The 22,504-nt window shown below is 40.1% G+C and overlaps 1 protein-coding gene and 1 long non-coding RNA gene across 8 annotated transcripts in view; one reads left to right on the top strand and one right to left on the bottom strand.

Moving 5' to 3' along the window:
• LOC107669025 (voltage-dependent L-type calcium channel subunit alpha-1D-like) overlaps positions 1–22,504 on the bottom strand; it is a 107,805-nt gene that overhangs the window by 36,651 nt on the left and 48,650 nt on the right. For 5 of the 7 annotated variants that reach the window (XM_016461118.1, XM_016461119.1, XM_016461117.1 and 2 more), the window contains exons 10-27: positions 20,382–20,459; positions 18,735–18,816; positions 18,512–18,538; positions 17,986–18,143; positions 11,600–11,825; positions 10,713–10,920; positions 10,092–10,212; positions 8,470–8,581; positions 8,335–8,380; positions 7,197–7,254; positions 6,970–7,102; positions 5,046–5,175; positions 4,408–4,467; positions 4,061–4,167; positions 3,892–3,979; positions 3,075–3,182; positions 2,934–2,986; positions 2,713–2,859 (exon numbers count right to left, since the gene is read on the bottom strand). In XM_016461118.1, coding sequence (XP_016316604.1) covers positions 2,713–2,859; positions 2,934–2,986; positions 3,075–3,182; positions 3,892–3,979; positions 4,061–4,167; positions 4,408–4,467; positions 5,046–5,175; positions 6,970–7,102; positions 7,197–7,254; positions 8,335–8,380; positions 8,470–8,581; positions 10,092–10,212; positions 10,713–10,920; positions 11,600–11,825; positions 17,986–18,143; positions 18,512–18,538; positions 18,735–18,816; positions 20,382–20,459 — 1,942 coding nt within the window. The remainder of the gene's footprint in view (positions 1–2,712; positions 2,860–2,933; positions 2,987–3,074; positions 3,183–3,891; positions 3,980–4,060; positions 4,168–4,407; positions 4,468–5,045; positions 5,176–6,969; positions 7,103–7,196; positions 7,255–8,334; positions 8,381–8,469; positions 8,582–10,091; positions 10,213–10,712; positions 10,921–11,599; positions 11,826–17,985; positions 18,144–18,511; positions 18,539–18,734; positions 18,817–20,381; positions 20,460–22,504) is intronic. The other 2 variants (XM_016461120.1, XM_016461122.1) reach the window with 2 other exon arrangements.
• LOC107669028 (uncharacterized) overlaps positions 7,954–22,504 on the top strand; it is a 25,870-nt gene continuing 11,319 nt past the window's right edge. Inside the window, exon 1 of the long non-coding RNA XR_001631940.1 lies at positions 7,954–8,220. This is a non-coding gene — a long non-coding RNA (uncharacterized LOC107669028). The remainder of the gene's footprint in view (positions 8,221–22,504) is intronic.

Here is a 22,504-nt window from a genome sequence, read left to right as displayed (position 1 = left end):
AAACATTCTTGAATCAAGATGCATTTACTTGAGAAGCAAAATGACTTGAAGAAAATGCACCAATATTTTGTTATTATTTTGCCTAAAACAAGTAAAAATATCTGCCAATGGAAAAAAAAAAATAAAAAATCTTATTTTGCCTTTGAATTGTCACGGCTCGCTACTGTGAGGAGCACGGAGCGAGGAATGAGGAGACGCAGAGTCAAATTCAAATTTATAGACTTAATAATATCCAGGGAAACAGGAAAACACACGTAGCAAGGGTAGACATCAACAATTCCAGACAAGGGAGAACAGAACGGGCTAGAATTCAAATAGGGCAGATAACGAGGGGCAGACAGGTGAGGAGGATAACTAATAATGAGACACAGCGAGAAACTAATGAACTATGATGACAGGAACAGGAAGATAACCAAATAAGGACATAAACATAACCTGGAGCACGTGGGGGAAGAAAACACACAAAGCAAAATACTTTCAACAAATGAAAACAAAACGGGGAGAAGGGGCGCCACTTACTATTTTGTTTGGTCTGGAATTTTGTCACGGTTTGAGGAGCACGGAGCGAGGAACAAGAAGACGCGGAGTCCAATTCAAACATAAAATCTTTAATAATATCCAGGGAAACAGGAAAACACACGTAGCAAGGGTAGACATCAACAATTCCAGACAAGGGAGAACAGAACGGGTTAGAATTCAAATAGGGCAGATCTGGCGGAGCGGGCGCTGGAGGGCGCTCTGGAGGACCTGATTTTGGAGGGCACTCTGGAGGAGCAGGCACTGGAGGGTGCTCTGGAGGAGCTGACTCTGGAGGGCGCTCTGGAGTAGCAGGCGCTGGAGGGTGCTCTGGAAGAGCTGATTTTGGAGGGCGCTCTGGAGGAGCAGGCGCTGGAGGGCGCTCTGGAGGAGCTGACTCTGGAGTGCACTCTGGAGGAGCAGGCGCTGGAGGGCGCTCTGGAAGAGCTGACTCTGGAGGGCGCTCTGGAGGAGCGGGGCTGGCTAACTTGGGGGAATCAGGAGATGAAGGAGGGCTGGATGGGACCAGTGGAGACGAAGAAGACTCAGGGGATGATGGAGAGCTGGACGGGACCAGCGGAGACGAAGGAGAACTTTCTGGAGCAGATTCTTGGCTTGGGGCCGGACACTCTCCAGACACCGGAGGATCCCTTCCCTCCAGCTTAGTCCCTTGGTGTCTAGGAGGTCCACGGGGCGATGGTAATTAGCCCCGATTCAGAACAGCGAGTTGAGCGTGGCATCGTCCAAAGCCGTGGCCGCGGCAAGCCCGCAGAATTCCCAAGCATACTCCATGAAGGGGAGATCTCTGCGGGCTAAGGCGGCGAAACAAGCGGCGATTTCCATGATCGCGGGGGAAAAACAGGGAAAACAAAAAAATTTTAAAAAAACGAAAACAAAAACGGGGAGAAGGAGCGCCGTTTACTTTTTTGTTGGGTCTGGAATTCTGTCACGGCTCGCTACTGTGAGGAGCACGGAGTGAGGAGACGCAGAGTCGAATTCAAACTTATAGACTTTTAATAGTATCCAGGGAAACAAGAAAACACACGTAGCAAGGGTAGACATCAACAATTCCAGACAAGGGAGAACAGAATGGGCTAGAACTCAAATAGGGCAGATAACGAGGGGCAGACAGGTGAGGAGGATAACTAATAACTAGGAACACCTGGAACAATTGGAACTAAATGGGGACAGGAACCGGAAGGACCAAATACGGGCATAAAGAAACAGGAGGCAGGAACATAGGGAAAACAAAACAAAAACCGACCATAAACGTGACATGAATTAAGATTATATTTCTTACCCCATCGTAGATATTTTTCTTGTTTCAAGCAAAACTAACAAAATATCGACACATTTTTCAGAAAACAAGACTTAATACCTTAAGTCATTTTGCTTTTCAAGTAACTGCATCTTAATTCAAGAATGTTTAGATATTTTTACTAGAAAACAAGACAAAAATACCCAGTAAGAAAATAATTTTTTGCAATGTAATTCCATAATTAAATCTATTGTCTACTTATATTGTATATTAAGTGTACTGTACTGACAAGCATTTACGGTAAACTAATATACAGTGGGTACGGAAAGTATTCAGACCCCCTTAAATTTTTCACTCTTTGTTATATTGCAGCCATTTGCTAAAATCATTTAAGTTAATTTTTTTTCCTCATTAATGTACACACAGCACCCCATATTGACAGAAAAACACAGAATCGTTGCAAATGGCTGCAATATAACAAAGAGTGAAAAATTTAAGGGGGTCTGAATACTTTCCGTACCCACTGTATACTTTAATGTCAAAAAGTGTACTTAAGTATGTTCAGAAATAGCATATTTCTTAGAATCCTGGCTTCTAATGTTTGTGTTTAACAAATAACAATTTAACAAGAACAATTAGGCATAAAAGCTGTCAATCTGTTGTACTTAGGATTTATCTTAGTTTCATATTTTTAGCTTTTGTAGGTTTATTGTCTTATTTGTGAACAATTTGTATTTGTGTGAGTGTATATCTGTTTGTTTAGCTTTAGTTTGGGGACAAAACTGTCACCAGAAGCGAATTAAATCTAACAAAACATCCATTAGAGGCAATCATTGGTGAACGATGTAAAAATGTGTGCGTGGCAGGGGGTATTTGGGGGGTAAGGTACATAACCCTGTGTGTGTGTGTGTGTGTGTGTGCGCGTGCTATGGTCTTACGCTGGCCAGCCCTCAAACGTTGAGACGGTGAAGAGGGCCATCATAGCCATCAGCACATTATCAAAGTTAAAGTCACTGTTGTACCAGATCCTCTCACGCATTTGTGGCAGTGCCGTCTCACCAATACTGTACACGATAAACGTCCCTCTAGAAAGACAAAAAGATGGTAGGACACACACGCAGACACTGTGTATTCACTGTGTAATACTTCATTCGCTCACCTGCAGTCCTCTGGACTTGTCTTTGCATCATCAGAACAGCGGTAGAACTTCCCCTGAGGACAACACATTTTCATCATGTAGCAATGAGAACTGTTTGTTAATGGAGTTTGTTAAATGTGAAATCCTGCTTTGCTGGGGCACCTTAAACAGCTGTACACCGATACAGGCAAACATGAACTGAAGAAGTGTGGTGACAATCATGATGTTCCCAATCGTCCTGATGGCCACAAACACACACTGAACCACATGCTGCATTGGCAGAGAGAGAAAGCAAAGAAAACAGTTTTGTTCATGTGTGCATTTTACAATTAAAACGGTAACAGATTATGACTTTTAATCTTATTCTAAAGGAGTCGTGACATGAGACATGCAATTTTGCTTGATATTTTACTTTTAGAAGAGTTCATTGCATGAAAACATACAGGAATTGTCCAAACTCAAAAAGTAGAGAGATTGTTTTGAAAATATTTGACACTGCAGTTGTTCACTTATCAGAGCATAAAAAATGTATGACATGACCCCTACCCTCAGTCAAGAATGTCAAGGCAAGACTAATGTTTGCATCCAAACAAAATTTGATTGAATGGGCCCCAATGAGTAGATTAATCATCAAAACAAAGAGTTAGCAGATATTAAGCAGACAGACTACTAATATTCTGATGACTTGTAGTTGCAAATTTACTTTTAGTTAGTAGAATGTCTAAAGTGGACTGTCAAAAATAAGTGTTACCCTTTTTTCAGTCAGCGTCAAATTGTCTTTGCCATCTGTTACATTATATCACCTTCAACCTTCTATAATGTCCAAATAAACTCTCACAGCTGCCACTTTTGTGACTTCTCTGCACCTTGTTTCTGAATCTAACCAATACTGTGGCACCTTTACACCGATCTTCACAATCTTTTGTATCTGGTGAGCTTCACATTATACTTGTGTCAAACAGAGATAGCAGTGCCTGACTTTGAGTCCTTTGGCTCTGTTGATGGCTCTCAGAGGTCGAAGCACACGTAGAATCCTTAAGATCTTCACCACTGAAATGGCCGATGATCTGCCGAACACGAGCACAGTGACTGTCTTCAAATGCACAGAATTAAATAATTCAGCAATGCGTGTCGTGATATGTACGTACTGTATGCCGAAGGAAACGAGGGAGACTCCAACCACCAGCAGATCCAGCAAATTAAAGTAATTTCGGGAGAAAGCTCCTTTGTGAAGGAAAGCACCAAATGCAGTCATCTGATGAACACAACAAAGAGGGGTGAACTAAACTGCTTGAAGCTAAAGGAATTATTTCCAATTGTATTTATTACATTTACATTTAATAGAAACAGACTGAATTGGGTTGTAAATTCCTGTCCAACTCAATAACCCCAGAAACTAGAAACTAGTAAAGCACATCTTTATAAACTAGAACAGGTAAGAGAGTTATAGTCACATTGTACAGTGTGCAGATGGAAATAAGACAGGAGTCTTTACCTTCAACAAGATCTCCACTGTAAATATAGCAGTGAAGGCATAGTCAAAATAACCAAGAACCTGCACAGAGAACGCAACAGCAAAAAATTCAGTCGGTTCAAGTTATTTCATTTCCGCAGCTCCTTCACAATCCATGTTGTTTCAAAGCAGTAATATCTTAAAGCTGTTTAAGTGAGCAGCCAAATAGGACTGTGCAAGGTTGCAGTAGCAAAAGAAAAATGAGAAAAATGAATCTTGAAAAATGAATCGCCCATCATCCACTGACATTACAATGTGCATATGCTAAATATTACCTACCTAGTTATTACTCTCTAGTTAATAGCCGTGTTAAATGTTAAACCTGATTAAGGTTAATGCTATCTAGATGATATTATGTGTTCCCTGGATCAGTGAAATGATTCAGTAGGTAAATAGTGAATCTGCATTTGAAGCATCTTGTGAATTCCTGTTTGGAAATAATTACTCCTTCAAACTGTGAACGTGAAAATAAGGTTAAAAAGACTCTAGTTCAATGAGTCTATCACTGCAGAACTAGGATCTTGTGTTCAAAAGAAGAAATTCCAATTTTCCTCATATTTGTGAATTTTACACTATTCAAAAGAACAGATGACACAGTGTTTTGATCGTGCAGGTTTTACAATGTTTCGGGCAGAGAAGTTACGGATGGGGTCCTCGGCTGCCAGCGAGACGGAGCTCAGCATGATGAAGATGAGGATGAGGTTGGTGAAGATCTGATGATTGATGAGCCGATGGCACGCCACACGGATCCTGCGTTACAGACAGAGATCAGACTGACAACAGTGTGTGAGAATGAACAATATGGCAGTCCAAAAGATGTTTTTGAAACGCCTTGTAAAAAAGAAGCATTCTTGTTTGTATTAGAGGTGTGTATTTGTAATGTACTTCCAATCTTAAGAGTATACTTGAAGGTTATGTAAAAATAATAAAATATAAGTCCACTTAAGTGTACTTAAACTAAACTTGCACTTCAAAAAACTACACTTTGTAATAGTGTCAGATTAAAAGCATTGAAATACATTTAAATCAGTACTTTAATAATCTTTTCTTGTGCTTGTATGTAAAAGAGCAGCGTGAACATTCTGCTAAACATCTTCTCTTGTAACCACTGAAAAAAGAAAGTGTTCACAAGCATATACAGTGGGTACGAAAAGTATTCAGACCCCCTTCAATTTTTCACTCTTTGTTATATTGCAGCCATTTGCTAAAATCATTTAAGTTAATTTTTTTTCCTCATTAATGTACACACAGCACCCCATATTGACAGAAAAACACAGAATCGTTGACATTTTTGCAGATTTATTAAAAAGGAAAAACTGAAATATCACATGGTCCTAAGTAAGAGTGAAAAATTTAAGGGGGTCTGAATACTTTCCGTACCCACTGTATATCCCTTATTTGTTAAAAAATGGTTCTTGTTCTCTTCTTTTCTGCATATTTACAGTGCCTTGTGAAAGTATTCATACCCCTTCATTTTTTTCACGTTTTGTTATGTTGCTGCCTTATGTTAAACTGTTTTGAATTACTTTTTTTCCACATCAATCTACACTCCATACACAATAATGACAGAGGAAAAATAGAATTGTCACAACTTTGTAAATCTATTAAAAATAATAAAAAATAAGCACATTGCATAAGTATTCATACCCTTAACTCAGTACTTGGTTGAAGCACCTTTACAGTCTCAAGTCTTTTTGGGTATGATGCGACAGGATTTGCTCATCAGCATTTGGCAATTATCTGCCATTCTTCTCCTCGCCTCTTCACCTCACAAACTCAAGCCCGGACTACATGCTTCTGTGAACCTTCAATGCAGCAGAATTTTTTTCTGAACTTTTCCCCAGATGTGTGGCTTGACGCAATCCTGTTTCTGAGCTCTACAGGCAGTTTTTACCTGAGGGCTTGGTTTTTGCTCTGATATGCATTATCAGCTTTTAGACCTTTTATTAAGACATGTGTGTCTGTCCAAATCATACTCATTCAATTTAATTTGCCACAGGTTAACTTCACTCGAAAGTGCAGTAACATCTACATGCAATATGAATGCTCCTGAACTAAATTTCAACTGTCCCAGATAAGGGTATGAATACTTATGCAATGGAATCATTTAAGTTTTTTATTTTAAATAAATTTGCAAATATGTTAAACACCTGTTTTTTGCTTTGTCGTTATGGTGTATGGAGTGTAGATTGATGTGGGGGGGAAGTAATTTAAAGCAGTTTAACATAAGGCAGCAACATAACAAAATGTGAAAAAAATGAAAGGGTGTGAATACTTTCACAAGGCACTGTACTTCTGCTGTAGCTTGTGTACTAATCCAACTTCTACTTTAAACTTGCCATTTTGCACTATGCATATGTTATGATAAATTGCTTGTGATGTTCCACATTTGTAAGTGACTTTGGATAAAAGTGTCTACTAAATGAACAAATGTAGATTTTAAAATACATTTGTAAATAAAGTCATACTGATTTGGAATGGGGGTGACCAAATGATGGTAGAGGTCTCATTTCTGAGTGAACTTTAAAGATTTGTATGACATACGGGTTGGTGTTGCTAAGGATGAAGAAGGCGCTGCCCTCTGGGATGGGTGGCATCTTTTCTCTGAGGTTCAGCTCTGACAGCCTCAGCGGCCGCGGGCCTGATGGTACCTCGGGCTCATCTTCCTCATCCTCCTCTACATACAAACATACAAAGACAATCACAGCGATCAGCTGACATCACTGGAGCTCATGTGCAGAGCTGAGTGGTAAACAATATTAGAGGTTCACCTGAGGAGTCAATCATGTCCTCTGTCTGATCCTGATTACCCTCCTGATCACCAGATGCCTGCAACCAAAGGACCTCAGTAATAGTGATAATGTAGAGTCATCTGCTCGTTATAACATAGTAAACGTCCTGATATTTTGGTCAGATTGTCCTACCAGGGCTTATTGGGCATGCGCACATCAGTATTGCGTCCTTTTTCTCACGCTGAACAACAATAATTACTGTATTTGCATTACTGTAAGGGGTAAGTTAGGTTTAGGGTTTGGGGCAGGTGTAGACATTAAAGGGATAGTTCACCCAAAAAGGAAAATTCTGTCATTAATTACTCACCCTCATGTCATCCAAACCCGTAAGACCTCCGTTCATCTTCGGAACACAAATTAAGATATTTTTGATGAAATCGGAGAGCTCTCTGACCCTCCATAGACAGCAAGGATACTAAAACGATCAAGATCCAGAAACATAGCAATGACATCGGTAAAATAGGGGGTTCAACCGTAATTTTACGAAGCTACGAGAATACTTTTTGTGCGCAAAGAAAACAATAATAACATAATTGATTCAGCAATTCTTCCGCCATTTTGGAACGTACCCCAGAACATAATCAGCATTGTTTACGTTTAGCATGCGCACTGTCTACTGAACGTGATTACGTATTTAAAATATCTGAAGATGAACGGAGGACTTACGGGTTTGGAATGACCTGAGGGTGAGTAATTAATGACAGAATTTTCATTTTTGGGATAACTAACCCTTTAATAAAACACAATCTAATAGGTAGAATAATTTATTTATTGTTGGTTTCCGGCCTTAGCTGTATCCCTTCTTAGCCACAACCCTAAACTACACATAATTACTGTATCTGCATTACTGTAAGGGGTAGGTTTAGGGTTGGGGTAGGTGTAGACGTTAATAAACCATACTTTGAAAGGTAGAATTTTTCATTATCGAATTGTACTACCTACTGTTTTAATAGGAGGTAGTAAAATCTGACAGGGTACCACAGATCGACAGAACATAAACCCTGTCAGGGTGGTAGCTTGACCCTCAGCAGCTTTTTGTGATCATGTTCAGTACAGCCCCTTACCAAAGAAATAAACACATGACTAGTCAAGTATTCCAGAGAGCCATGTCACCCACCTTGACGTCTCCATCGTCACCATCTCTCTTGTGTATGCTCATACTCCTGCACAAAACACACTCTGTATGTTAGCAGATGTTTGTGCTCAGTATCTGAATGAAACGCTTCTCAGGGTATCAGAGAGGAGCGCTCACCTGCTTTTCTTCCTCTTGTTCCTCTTCTCTTCCTCTTTCTGGGCTGAGTTCAGACTTTCAGCATCTGCCAGGTTATCCACAGCAATGGCCAAGAAGACGTTCAGTAAGATGTCTCATCAGACGTGTTAAGAAATTAAAAGGAGCACATTCAGTTCTCTCCCGATCAGTATTAGAAAGCGAAAGATACATACTTATTGTAAGTGTACAAACACCATTTGCCATTTTCTTCCAACTGTTGCTCCACCATGCAGAAGTTCAGCTGAGCTCAGTCCAAGAATATGTCGGGTCCCTTTTTATATTACATATTTTTAACTACTGTGCATTTGAGCATTTGGTACAATGTAGAAGCCTGTGGGACCCAAATTAACTTGGTGCGGCATTGGACAAGTTTGTGTGTGAGGGAAAATACTGATGTGTGCGCAGGAAAAGAATTACTTGTGAAAATACAACTGTCTAATTTATTCAAATTTATTTTATGCTTTAAGGTACAGAATGTTATTTGTCTGTTGAAGATAAATGGCTTACAGGTGCAGGGTTGGATATTTTCAATGCTTTTTAGTTGTATGTGACAGGAAGATAAAGCACTTCCGTTGGCCTGCTGCAATAAATGCAACAAGGTAAAGTCAGAAGTGTCATGCTTGTGTGGGAATGGTAAAAATGCAAGATAGAATCATACTGGAACAGGACCGAACAATCTGCGTTGCCCTCTAGCTGTGGGATTTTGCAGGAGAAAGCGGGACAAAACGTAAAAGAAATAACTTATTTTTAGCGGGACAGAAAATCAATCCCACTCAGACCTCCATGACTATGTACTTACTGTGTACTTAATGTTCTGAAACTCTTGTCAGTTTCGCATTTGCTGCCAGCGAGGTTGAGATATGGGTCGGGTCACTTCATTTTACTGCGGATTTGTTTATAAACAAAGAATTATTTGATGCAGGATTTTCAGAAAGATTGAACCTAAAAGACGATGCTGTGTCGACTAAATTGGATCCGACAGTAATGCCGCAACACACAAATGTGAGTAACTGTTTTTATTACGTGATCACTATTGCTTTGTCTGTTAAACAGATCGTTTGCTATGTATTATGTTTTTTTGACCTAAATCACAGCAGCGTCCATCTGTGAGGAATGTCGCTGTCAAACATACACAATTGTTAGCCAATCACAGCAGTGGGCGTTTACTTCCGAGTCTACAATCCTCCACGCCTATTCAAACAGTGCGTTCTGATGAGGGGGGTCAAAACAGGACAGAAAATAGCCTATTACGTTGTTTTTTTATGTAAAAATCTCAGAGAACAGTACAAAATAATAAAAAGGGCAGTTCATGACCTGTTTAAGAAATGCGGTTAGACACTTTTCAGAATGCAACAATGTGTGAAATCAAAATTTGCGTTTATGTTTTTGGTCACTTTAGGCCTCAAAATTTACAAAGTTAATTTTATTGCCCATTGTCTCTTTAAACATATGCTTTTGCTTTAATCACAACAAATCTGCAGAACAGCTTTAATTTCCCTCTTCAGCTTGAGTTCAGCTGCTTGTTTGGTCAGTTCAACACAGTCTGAAGAAATCTTATACAGTAAGGATGTGACTTCAAACAGGCTAAACAGAAGAAAAGATACAGTTTCCACAGATGAAGAGGATGATGAAGTAGATGCACACGAGCATGCCTGAGGAGGAGGGGCCCCCATACGCCATGATCCCGTCATACATCACTGTATTCCAATCCTCACCCGTCAGGATCTGATGAGCAAGAAAAAAAGTACATATTTACAAATGGTTATTTGACAACACATGTTCTACTGGCTGGATGTGCTGCATCTAAAAACGTAATTTTTGATTAGTAATATGCATGGCTAGGAACTTCATTTGGACAACTTTAAAGGCGATTTTCTCAATATTTAGATTTTTTTTGCACCCTCAGATTCCAGATTTTCAAATAGTTGTATCTCGGCCAAATATTGTCCAAACCATACATCAATGGAAAGCTTATTTATTCAGCTTTCAGATGATGTATAAATCTCAATTTCGAAAAATTTACCCTTATGACTGGTTTTGTGGTCCAGAGTCACATATTATTTCACAATCTTACTGTTTTCACTGTAGTTTTGATAAAATAAATGTAGTCTTGGTAAGCAATACATTTCTTTCACAAACACTAAAAAATCTTACTGACTCCAAAGTTTAAAACGGTAGTATACACACACACACACACACACACACACACACACACGCACACACACCTGAAAGACAGTCAGCAGGGCTTGAGGAAAGTTGTCAAAAGTGCTTCGTTTGGTAACAGTCTCGTCAAAGTTAAACTTCCCTCCGAAGAGCTGCATGCCAAGCAAACTGAAGATGATGATGAAGAGGAAGAGCAACAGCAGTAGGGACGCAATGGACTTCATGGAGTTCAAAAGAGATGCCACCAGGTTACTCAGAGACGCCCAGTGACTAGAAACAGAAAAAAGACTCAATACAACCAGCACCATGATATTTTAGTTATTAGTCACATATTGATTATAGTCATCAAAAAACAACATCTGTTACAATAATTTCAACAGAACGTTGGCTTGTATTTTGATTTGTATTGACTCTTCGAGAGCAATACTACCAGGACATGTGGGATTCTTGAAAAAAATGTTTAGTAATCTAGCTTACTTATTTTAACTGGCCCTGCAGTGAGACTATTTTTGTACAGAAGTACAAACACATGATGTTATGCACCAACTACCCATATATTTCAGTTTGATATGTTTCATATTTTGACTACTGACACATCAAAACACATCAACAGTGAAGTGTAAGAAACAAATATTAGTCTGATGAGAAAGTTGGGTAATCAGTTGGGACCAGTTCTCACTATTAATTATTTGTTTATTAGCATGCCTTTTATTAACATATTGGCTGTTTATTAGTACTTATCAAGCACATATTCTGCATGACCATATTCTACATCCCTAATCCTACCCAATAACTAAACTAAACTATTAATAATCAGTAAATTAGGAGTTTATTGAGGCACAAATCATAGTTAATGGTTTGTCAATGGCGAGATTGGACCTTAAAATAAAGTTGTCATCCTGTCTTTACAGTGATATGAAGGCAGCATATCATATGCGCTGTTTCTCACCATGTGACTTTAAAGATTCTGAGGAGCCGGACGCAGCGAAACACTGAGATGCCGAGAGGAGACATGATCTCAAGCTCCACGAGGATCGTCTCCACAATGCCTCCGCAAACTACGAAGCAGTCGAAGCGGTTGAAAAGTGACACAAAGTATGCCTGCAGCCCCAGACTGTACATTTTTATCAGCATCTCACATGTGAACAGGGCTAACAACACCTTATTAGCCACACCTGCAGACAAACACAACATTTTTTGTCAGTCATCAAGCTTTGGTAACACTTTATTTTGATCGTCCCTTTAGAGCATTCTGCTGACAATATAAGTAACTTTGCACCTACATGTCCACAAACAACAACAAGAGTATAGTAGACTGTCTGATTAATATCTGCGAACTCTTTATTGTGATGGTGCCCCAACAGACCACTTATTCTAACCCTAACTCTACCAGTCTACTAATACTCTACTAACACTCTAATGAGAGTTAGTAGACATTTAGGTGCAACATTACTTATAGTCAACAGATTGTGTTAAAGGAACCATCAAAATAAAGTGAAAGCCAAGCTTTATTCATTTTTGTGTCAACATCCAAAGGTGTATAAAGCATGAAGAGTTTCAGTGAGTTCTCACCCTGGACCTCCGTGAGCCAGTCGGGCTGGTTATAATGTTCGGATGATATTGTGAGTGTATTGAGGAACACCAGCAGAATCACCAGCCAATAGAAGAGGGTGGATTTCACCACAGCTCGGCACTTCCGGCGACAAAATCTGTTCCAGCAACGCGAGCGGCTGCAGAGATAGGATGTGATTGCACAGCACTGCGAGCGCTACACACTGAACGTGTGTATTTGCACAGTTAATTTATGTGAACACATGTTGCATGCTGTTTAGAGTGTCCATGCATGCGATACGTTCAGAAGACTGTTCAAGCTTTAATGTAATGAAATGCAAAGCCAAGCCTTTCGAATGCATTCATATCAAACACAACATATGCAGCAAGCATCAAAGCGCCTTGACAGATTCACTGACGCACATCAACATAAAGAGCTTTAAATGTTCAAAACAAGGCGCGCGCACACACACCGACATGCAGAATGATGAGCAAACACACACAACTGGAACTGAATTCAGCTTCGAACACACACTGAGCTACTGACCTGAACTTCGACTTTGTCAATTTCTGACTGAAAAAGTGAAAAATATGGCATCACTTCATGCCACGCTATAAGCTGATGAAAAAACTTCCAGCATGTGACAACTAGTTAACATTTCGTTAGAGATTCAAGAGCTGGGAGTTTCTTTGGAGATTATCGCAGGCACAAAAGGGTGTGAAGAACTTCCCATATAGCTGTATATAAGGTATAAAAATGGAGTGCTTACCAGATGGGCCCACAGCAGACTTTCTCATCTTCTCCTGGTTTCTCTGTGTTCACAGATTCTGTCTCACTTGTGGGGATGCTTGCTGCAGAGACACAGAAAACACATCACTGTGCACAAGAGAGCCTAGCCTGCACTACTGTAATGCAAAGGGAGTGCTTTTTTTTCTGCTAACACAAACTGTAATAAAACATATTAATTTATTTAAAATGCTATAATGCTAAATTGCCCCTGCCTCTCACACACAGTACGAAGAACCATCTAAACTCTAGGCAATGCAAATAAATTCTCCTTCAATCAATCAGAGGGCCCACAATGAGGCCCCCTCTCTGCTCCTCTCTGGTATCTTCACCTTATTTGCTGAGACCACTGCATCTTTCAAGAACATCACTGGTCAGCAAGCTGGACTGATATCTTTCTGGTCTGATTTGTTTCACTTCTGTTACATATCTTAGCTACATTCCAGCTGTGAAGGCAACAAAGTGAGCAATGATGCTCCCTGGTTATTGCAGTGCATTGTAGGAATTATTCATTCTGTGTTTTGGAACAATTATGACATTGGGACAGCTCTAGAAATCCCTGGCCAGTGCCCTGACTTGTGATATACGGAGCTGACCGAGACACATACAAAGAGAATGACATGACATGACTGATTAACAAAGAACAGCCAGACACTATTAAAACAGGAACCAGGAACAGCAGGAGCACAGACCAAACATACAATGATAAGGCATAAGGGCATGTCTGAACATCCTATGCACTAAAATGTATTGTTTTTAAGGTATCATAAATGTATTATTGCCTGCCTATGATATTCAACAATCCTGTGAATGTGTGTGATTTCACAAAATTTACAAACTTTTTCCATCTAAACGTGTAAATTGAAGAGGACTGAAATGTCATCTGCTAGTCATGGAATGAAAATGACATTACACAAATTATACAAACAAACGGCATATTCCTCAGTTTATAACTTCTCGATCTCATATAGCCCTATTGGTCTCTGTCTGGCTTTTTTTTTCTAGTCATAAATGTAGTGTGTGGCCATTTTACAAAAAAAAAAATCCCAAAAAGGGAAAAATCATTTTGATGAAATTTAGTAGATGTGTACAAAGACTGACTCTGAAGAGTCACACCTGGTCTCACAATAAGGAAGAAAAATCTAAAAATGTGTTGATGGGGTCTTTGGAATTTGTTCTTTGCATGGTCTATAGGTTATAAATCTTCAAAATGGTTTATTCTCACAAAAACATGGTATACACGACAAGTATGATTATGATAAGGCATGCAAAGATATAAAAGGTGATTAACTGGAAATGTATGCAACTATATTATATAAAAAAATGAATGCATTTAATAAGAATAGGCTGTTGCTAACAAATGCCAGTTAAACAACAAATACTACAGGAATAAATTACATTTGAAAATATTTTAAAATAGTAAAGATTTTTTTATTGTAATAATAATTTACAACATTACTGTTTTACTGTATTTTTTGATCAAATAAAATAAGATGCGGTGTGTGCACCTACAGAAAAGGGGGTTTTGTCTCTTGCCGCTATATTCAATGCAATGTTGTTTTAACGGAATATGTTGCTGCACATATGAAATGTCTGTCACACTCAAACACACAAACTGAACTAAATTTACCATGAGTCTCAGTGGACTGACTGAACCAGCCCGAGTTTCCCGTGTTCTTCCTGTGGGTGAGATCGCCCAGCGTCACCCCTTCAGTTCACAAGCAGGTCACATGCATTCAAACAGAGAGTAGCTATGAGTGTCTACTGCACAAAAACACAGCAGCACTACAATACTACAACACTAGAGATAGACAGAGAGAGAAAAAAGAAGGAAATGAGAGAAACAAGAAGGACACAGAAGGTAGTTTTGCTGTTCTGACTCAATATTAAGCATAACAAAGCAAAGACTAAAAAGAAAACTACAATCACACTTTCACGACACAGCCAAGCTACACATACTTACACTAATGCAAAGTACATAATAAAGAGGTTGGGCTACAAATGATCATTATCCTTCATTTTGGATTATACATTTTCTATTGTGGTGTATTTTTATCATCAACATAATGTTGTAACTATTGTTATTTGAACTCATTCTAGTTTTACTAAGCTCTGTGTTGTGGATTCTTGGATTTTTCCATTTATTTGGCTCTCACAATGTGAAAGTGTAACCCATTAACAGCAACCCATAAATTACTCAACTGAATTACACTTGGTTGGTAGTGAGATTTGCCTTCACTTCTGATACCTACGTAAATGTTTTTTACTGAGGAAAGGTTTCTATAGAAGTCAAATGCAATAGACAGATAGCTTTTTATTCCATCAGTGTTTGGCAATGTAATATATCTGACATAATATGTAAGTAGCATTTCCTATTATTCCGTTACAGATCTGATCTAAGTGTGCCGAACACGACCTGAAAAGTGAAGCCAAAATATTTCGATCACCATCTGGCGGCTGGCTGCAGTATAGGTCATAAACAAATGGGACATGAGCCAAACTCAAACAAAAGTCCTTGTCACGCTAATGTATACTCAATACGTTTGCTTTTAATTAATTATTTGATGCTATAAAATGGGATGTGGTGTCATGATAGTGAGATTGTGATTGGGTCTGCGGGAGTATGGGCCAGACTTTGACACTGCAGCTCCAACTCACGATCACTACTGTGCAGATTTGGGGCTCCAAACGAATCACCACTGCGCAGACTCTGGTTCCAAATGAGTCACTACTGCGCAGACCCTGACTCCAAACGAATCACCACTGTGCAGACTCTGGCTCCAAAAGAATCACCACTGCGTAGACTCTGGCTCCAAACGAGTCACCACTACGCAGACTCGGGCTCCAAACGAATCTGTACTGCGCAGACTCGGGCTCCAAACGAGTCACCACTGTGCAGACTCGGGCTCCAAACATGTCAAAAGAATCACCACTGCACAGACTCTGGCTCGAAGTGAATCACCACTGCACAGACTCTGGCTCCAAACGAATCACCACTTCACAGACTCTGGTTCCAAACGAATCACCACTGCGCAGACTCTGGTTCCAAACGAATCGCCACTGCGCAGATTCTGGTTCCAAGCGAATCACCACTGCACAGACTCTGGCTCCAAACGAATCACCACTGCACAGACTCTGGCTCCAAATGAATCACCACTACACAGACTCTGGTTCCAAGCGAATCACCACTGCACAGACTCTCGCTCCAATGAATCACCACTGCACAGACTATGGCTTCAAACAAATCACCACTGCGCAGACTCTGGCTCCAAACGAATCACCGCTGCGCAGATTCTGGTTCCAAGCGAATAGAAGAAAAGATACAGTTTCCACAGATGAAGAGGATGATGAAGTAGATGCACACAAGCATGCCTGAGGAGGAGGGGCCTCCATACGCCATGATCCCATCATACATCACAGTATTCCAATCCTCACCTGTCAGGATCTGATGCGTAAGAAAAAAAAATGTACATATTTACAAGTGGGAATTTGACAATGTCTTGCTGCATTCTACTGGCTGGCTGGATGGATGTGCTCCATCTAAAACTCTTTCTTCAATAATTTTACATGCTGCTTTCATGCAAAGTTAATGTTCATACTGTAAGCTATCCAGATATTGCCAAACAAGCTGTATGTCAACACATTTCTTACAAAATGATACTGGAAGAGATTTGAACTGAGCTGGATGTCATTATCACTGAATCAACGATGAACTGCCTTTAACTGAAAAATTGACATGCTATTGTGCTCTTTTTAGAGCTGCTTAACAGCAGAATTGAATTGTTGTTTGCATTATTGACACACTTGTTTTCCTGTTTAGCACTGTAAAGCTGCTTTGACACAATCTGAATTGTATAAAGTGCTACATAAATAAAGGTGACTTGACTCGCGCACGCACACACACACACACCTGAAAGACAGTCAGCAGGGCTTGAGGAAAGTTGTCAAAAGTGCTTCGTTTGGTAACAGTCTCATCAAAGTTGAACTTTCCTCCGAAGAACTGCATGCCAAGCAAACTGAAGATAATGATGAAGAGGAAGAGCAACAGCAGTAGGGATGCAATGGACTTCATGGAGTTCAAAAGTGATGCCACCAGGTTACTCAGAGACGCCCAGTGACTAGAAACAGAGACAGACTTAAAACAAGACCCACATTATGGGTTCATACTTTCAGCACCATTACATTTTAGTTATTGGTCACATATTGTTTATAGTCATTAAAAAATGAAATGTCTTACAACAATTTCAACAGAACTTTGGTTCCTTTTGACTTGTATTGACTCTTCAAGAGCAATACTACTAGTTGGACGTGGGGTTCTTCAAAAAAAGTTTGTTTACTAATCTAGCTTGCTTATTTTAAATGGTCCTGTGATAAAACATTTTTTTTTTGTACAAATACATGATGTTATGCATCAATTACTCATATATTTTTGTTTGATATGTTCTCTATTTTGACCACTGACACATCAATACACATCAAGAGTGTAGTCAGAGAAACTATTTTAAAATTACTCTGATGAGTTATCATCCTTTAATTACAGTGATATGAAGGCAGCATAAGAAACCATCAGATCATCTGTGCTGTTTCTCACCGTGTGACTTTAAAGATTCTGAGGAGCCGGACGCAGCGAAACACAGAGATGCCGAGAGGAGACATGATCTCAAGCTCCACAAGGATTGTCTCCACTATGCCTCCGCAAACTACAAAGCAGTCGAAGCAGTTGAAAAGTGACACAAAGTATGCCTGTAGTCCCAGACTGTACATTTTTACTAGCATCTTGCATGTGAACAGGGCTAACAACACCTTATTAGCCACATCTGCAGACAAACACAAGAAGAACAAATAAGACATGCATACGCTATATCACTGCGCATCCCAATCTGTCAGTTTTAACAATACTGTTATCATTTTTTGTCAGTCTTCAAGTTTTATTCATTTTTGTTTCGACATCCAAAAGCAAAAAGAGTTTCAGTGAGTGTCTGCTGTGAGTTTCTCACCCTGGACTTCCGTGAGCCAGTCGGGCTGGTTATAATGTTCGGATGATATTGTGAGTGTATTGAGGAACACCAGCAGAATCACCAGCCAATAGAAGAGGGTGGATTTCACCACAGCTCGGCACTTCCGGCGACAAAATCTGTTCCAGCAACGCGAGCGGCTGCAGAGATAGGATGTGATTGCACAGCACTGCGAGCGCTACACACTGAACGTGTGTATTTGCACAGTTAATTTATGTGAACACATGTTGCATGCTGTTTAGAGTGTCCATGCATGCGATACGTTCAGAAGACTGTTCAAGCTTTAATGTAATGAAATGCAAAGCCAAGCCTTTCGAATGCATTCATATCAAACACAACATATGCAGCAAGCATCAAAGCGCCTTGACAGATTCACTGACGCACATCAACATAAAGAGCTTTAAATGTTCAAAACAAGGCGCGCGCACACACACCGACATGCAGAATGATGAGCAAACACACACAACTGGAACTGAATTCAGCTTCGAACACACACTGAGCTACTGACCTGAACTTCGACTTTGTCAATTTCTGACTGAAAAAGTGAAAAATATGGCATCACTTCATGCCACGCTATAAGCTGATGAAAAAACTTCCAGCATGTGACAACTAGTTAACATTTCGTTAGAGATTCAAGAGCTGGGAGTTTCTTTGGAGATTATCGCAGGCACAAAAGGGTGTGAAGAACTTCCCATATAGCTGTATATAAGGTATAAAAATGGAGTGCTTACCAGATGGGCCCACAGCAGACTTTCTCATCTTCTCCTGGTTTCTCTGTGTTCACAGATTCTGTCTCACTTGTGGGGATGCTTGCTGCAGAGACACAGAAAACACATCACTGTGCACAAGAGAGCCTAGCCTGCACTACTGTAATGCAAAGGGAGTGCTTTTTTTTCTGCTAACACAAACTGTAATAAAACATATTAATTTATTTAAAATGCTATAATGCTAAATTGCCCCTGCCTCTCACACACAGTACGAAGAACCATCTAAACTCTAGGCAATGCAAATAAATTCTCCTTCAATCAATCAGAGGGCCCACAATGAGGCCCCCTCTCTGCTCCTCTCTGGTATCTTCACCTTATTTGCTGAGACCACTGCATCTTTCAAGAACATCACTGGTCAGCAAGCTGGACTGATATCTTTCTGGTCTGATTTGTTTCACTTCTGTTACATATCTTAGCTACATTCCAGCTGTGAAGGCAACAAAGTGAGCAATGATGCTCCCTGGTTATTGCAGTGCATTGTAGGAATTATTCATTCTGTGTTTTGGAACAATTATGACATTGGGACAGCTCTAGAAATCCCTGGCCAGTGCCCTGACTTGTGATATACGGAGCTGACCGAGACACATACAAAGAGAATGACATGACATGACTGATTAACAAAGAACAGCCAGACACTATTAAAACAGGAACCAGGAACAGCAGGAGCACAGACCAAACATACAATGATAAGGCATAAGGGCATGTCTGAACATCCTATGCACTAAAATGTATTGTTTTTAAGGTATCATAAATGTATTATTGCCTGCCTATGATATTCAACAATCCTGTGAATGTGTGTGATTTCACAAAATTTACAAACTTTTTCCATCTAAAAGTGTAAATTGAAGAGGACTGAAATGTCATCTGCTAGTCATGGAATGAAAATGACATTACACAAATTATACAAACAAACGGCATATTCCTCAGTTTATAACTTCTCGATCTCATATAGCCCTATTGGTCTCTGTCTGGCTTTTTTTTTCTAGTCATAAATGTAGTGTGTGGCCATTTTACAAAAAAAAAAATCCCAAAAAGGGAAAAATCATTTTGATGAAATTTAGTAGATGTGTACAAAGACTGACTCTGAAGAGTCACACCTGGTCTCACAATAAGGAAGAAAAATCTAAAAATGTGTTGATGGGGTCTTTGGAATTTGTTCTTTGCATGGTCTATAGGTTATAAATCTTCAAAATGGTTTATTCTCACAAAAACATGGTATACACGACAAGTATGATTATGATAAGGCATGCAAAGATATAAAAGGTGATTAACTGGAAATGTATGCAACTATATTATATAAAAAAATGAATGCATTTAATAAGAATAGGCTGTTGCTAACAAATGCCAGTTAAACAACAAATACTACAGGAATAAATTACATTTGAAAATATTTTAAAATAGTAAAGATTTTTTTATTGTAATAATAATTTACAACATTACTGTTTTACTGTATTTTTTGATCAAATAAAATAAGATGCGGTGTGTGCACCTACAGAAAAGGGGGTTTTGTCTCTTGCCGCTATATTCAATGCAATGTTGTTTTAACGGAATATGTTGCTGCACATATGAAGTGTCTGTCACACTCAAACACACAAACTGAACTAAATTTACCATGAGTCTCAGTGGACTGACTGAACCAGCCCGAGTTTCCCGTGTTCTTCCTGTGGGTGAGATCGCCCAGCGTCACCCCTTCAGTTCACAAGCAGGTCACATGCATTCAAACAGAGAGTAGCTATGAGTGTCTACTGCACAAAAACACAGCAGCACTACAATACTACAACACTAGAGATAGACAGAGAGAGAAAAAAGAAGGAAATGAGAGAAACAAGAAGGACACAGAAGGTAGTTTTGCTGTTCTGACTCAATATTAAGCATAACAAAGCAAAGACTAAAAAGAAAACTACAATCACACTTTCACGACACAGCCAAGCTACACATACTTACACTAATGCAAAGTACATAATAAAGAGGTTGGGCTACAAATGATCATTATCCTTCATTTTGGATTATACATTTTCTATTGTGGTGTATTTTTATCATCAACATAATGTTGTAACTATTGTTATTTGAACTCATTCTAGTTTTACTAAGCTCTGTGTTGTGGATTCTTGGATTTTTCCATTTATTTGGCTCTCACAATGTGAAAGTGTAACCCATTAACAGCAACCCATAAATTACTCAACTGAATTACACTTGGTTGGTAGTGAGATTTGCCTTCACTTCTGATACCTACGTAAATGTTTTTTACTGAGGAAAGGTTTCTATAGAAGTCAAATGCAATAGACAGATAGCTTTTTATTCCATCAGTGTTTGGCAATGTAATATATCTGACATAATATGTAAGTAGCATTTCCTATTATTCCGTTACAGATCTGATCTAAGTGTGCCGAACACGACCTGAAAAGTGAAGCCAAAATATTTCGATCACCATCTGGCGGCTGGCTGCAGTATAGGTCATAAACAAATGGGACATGAGCCAAACTCAAACAAAAGTCCTTGTCACGCTAATGTATACTCAATACGTTTGCTTTTAATTAATTATTTGATGCTATAAAATGGGATGTGGTGTCATGATAGTGAGATTGTGATTGGGTCTGCGGGAGTATGGGCCAGACTTTGACACTGCAGCTCCAACTCACGATCACTACTGTGCAGATTTGGGGCTCCAAACGAATCACCACTGCGCAGACTCTGGTTCCAAATGAGTCACTACTGCGCAGACCCTGACTCCAAACGAATCACCACTGTGCAGACTCTGGCTCCAAAAGAATCACCACTGCGTAGACTCTGGCTCCAAACGAGTGCAGACTCGGCAGACTCGGGCTCCAAACGAATCTGTACTGCGCAGACTCGGGCTCCAAACGAGTCACCACTCGGGCTCCACGGGCTCCAAACATGTCAAAAGAATCACCACTGCACAGACTCTGGCTCCAAATGAATCACCACTGCACAGACTCTGGTTCCAAGCGAATCACCACTGCGCAGATTCTGGTTCCAAGCGAATGACCACTGCACAGACTCTCGCTCCAAACGAATGACCACTGCACAGACTCTGGCTCCAAACGAATCACCACTGCACAGACTCTCGCTCCAAATGAATCACCACTCCACAGACACTGGCTCCAAACGAATCACCACTGCACAGACACTGGCTCCAAACGAATCACCACTGCGCAGGCTCTGGTTCCAAACGAATCACCACTGCGCAGACTTGGGCTCCAAACGAATCACCACTACCCAGACTCGGGCTCCAAACGAATCACCACAGCACAGACTCTGGTTCCAAACGAATCACCACTGCACAGACTCGAGCTCCAAACGAATCACCACTGCGCAGACTCAGGCTCCAAACGAATCACCACTGTGCAGACTCGGGCTCCAAACGAGTCAACACTGCGCAGACTCCAGCTCCAAACGAATCACCACTACGCAGACTCTGGCTCTAAACGAATCACCACTGCGCAGACTCGGGCTCCAAACAAGTCACCACTGCGCAGACTCGGGCTCCAAACGTGTCAAAAGAATCACCACTGCACAGACTCTCGCTCGAAGCGAATCACCAATCACCACTGCACAGACTCTCGCTCCAAACGAATCACCACTGCACAGACTATGGCTTCAAACAAATCACCACTGCGCAGACTCTGGCTCCAAACGCATCACCACTGCACAGACTCTGGCTCCAAACGATCACCACTGCACAGATTCTGGTTCCAAGCGAATCACCACTGCGC

The sequence above is a fragment of the Sinocyclocheilus anshuiensis genome, unplaced genomic scaffold, assembly GCF_001515605.1.
Source record: "Sinocyclocheilus anshuiensis isolate Anshui unplaced genomic scaffold, SAMN03320099.WGS_v1.1 scaffold516, whole genome shotgun sequence".
NCBI classification, from domain to species: Eukaryota; Metazoa; Chordata; class Actinopteri; order Cypriniformes; family Cyprinidae; genus Sinocyclocheilus; species Sinocyclocheilus anshuiensis.
The sequence above is the reverse complement of the archived record's forward strand: the minus strand, read 5'-3'. Positions and strand labels throughout refer to the sequence as shown.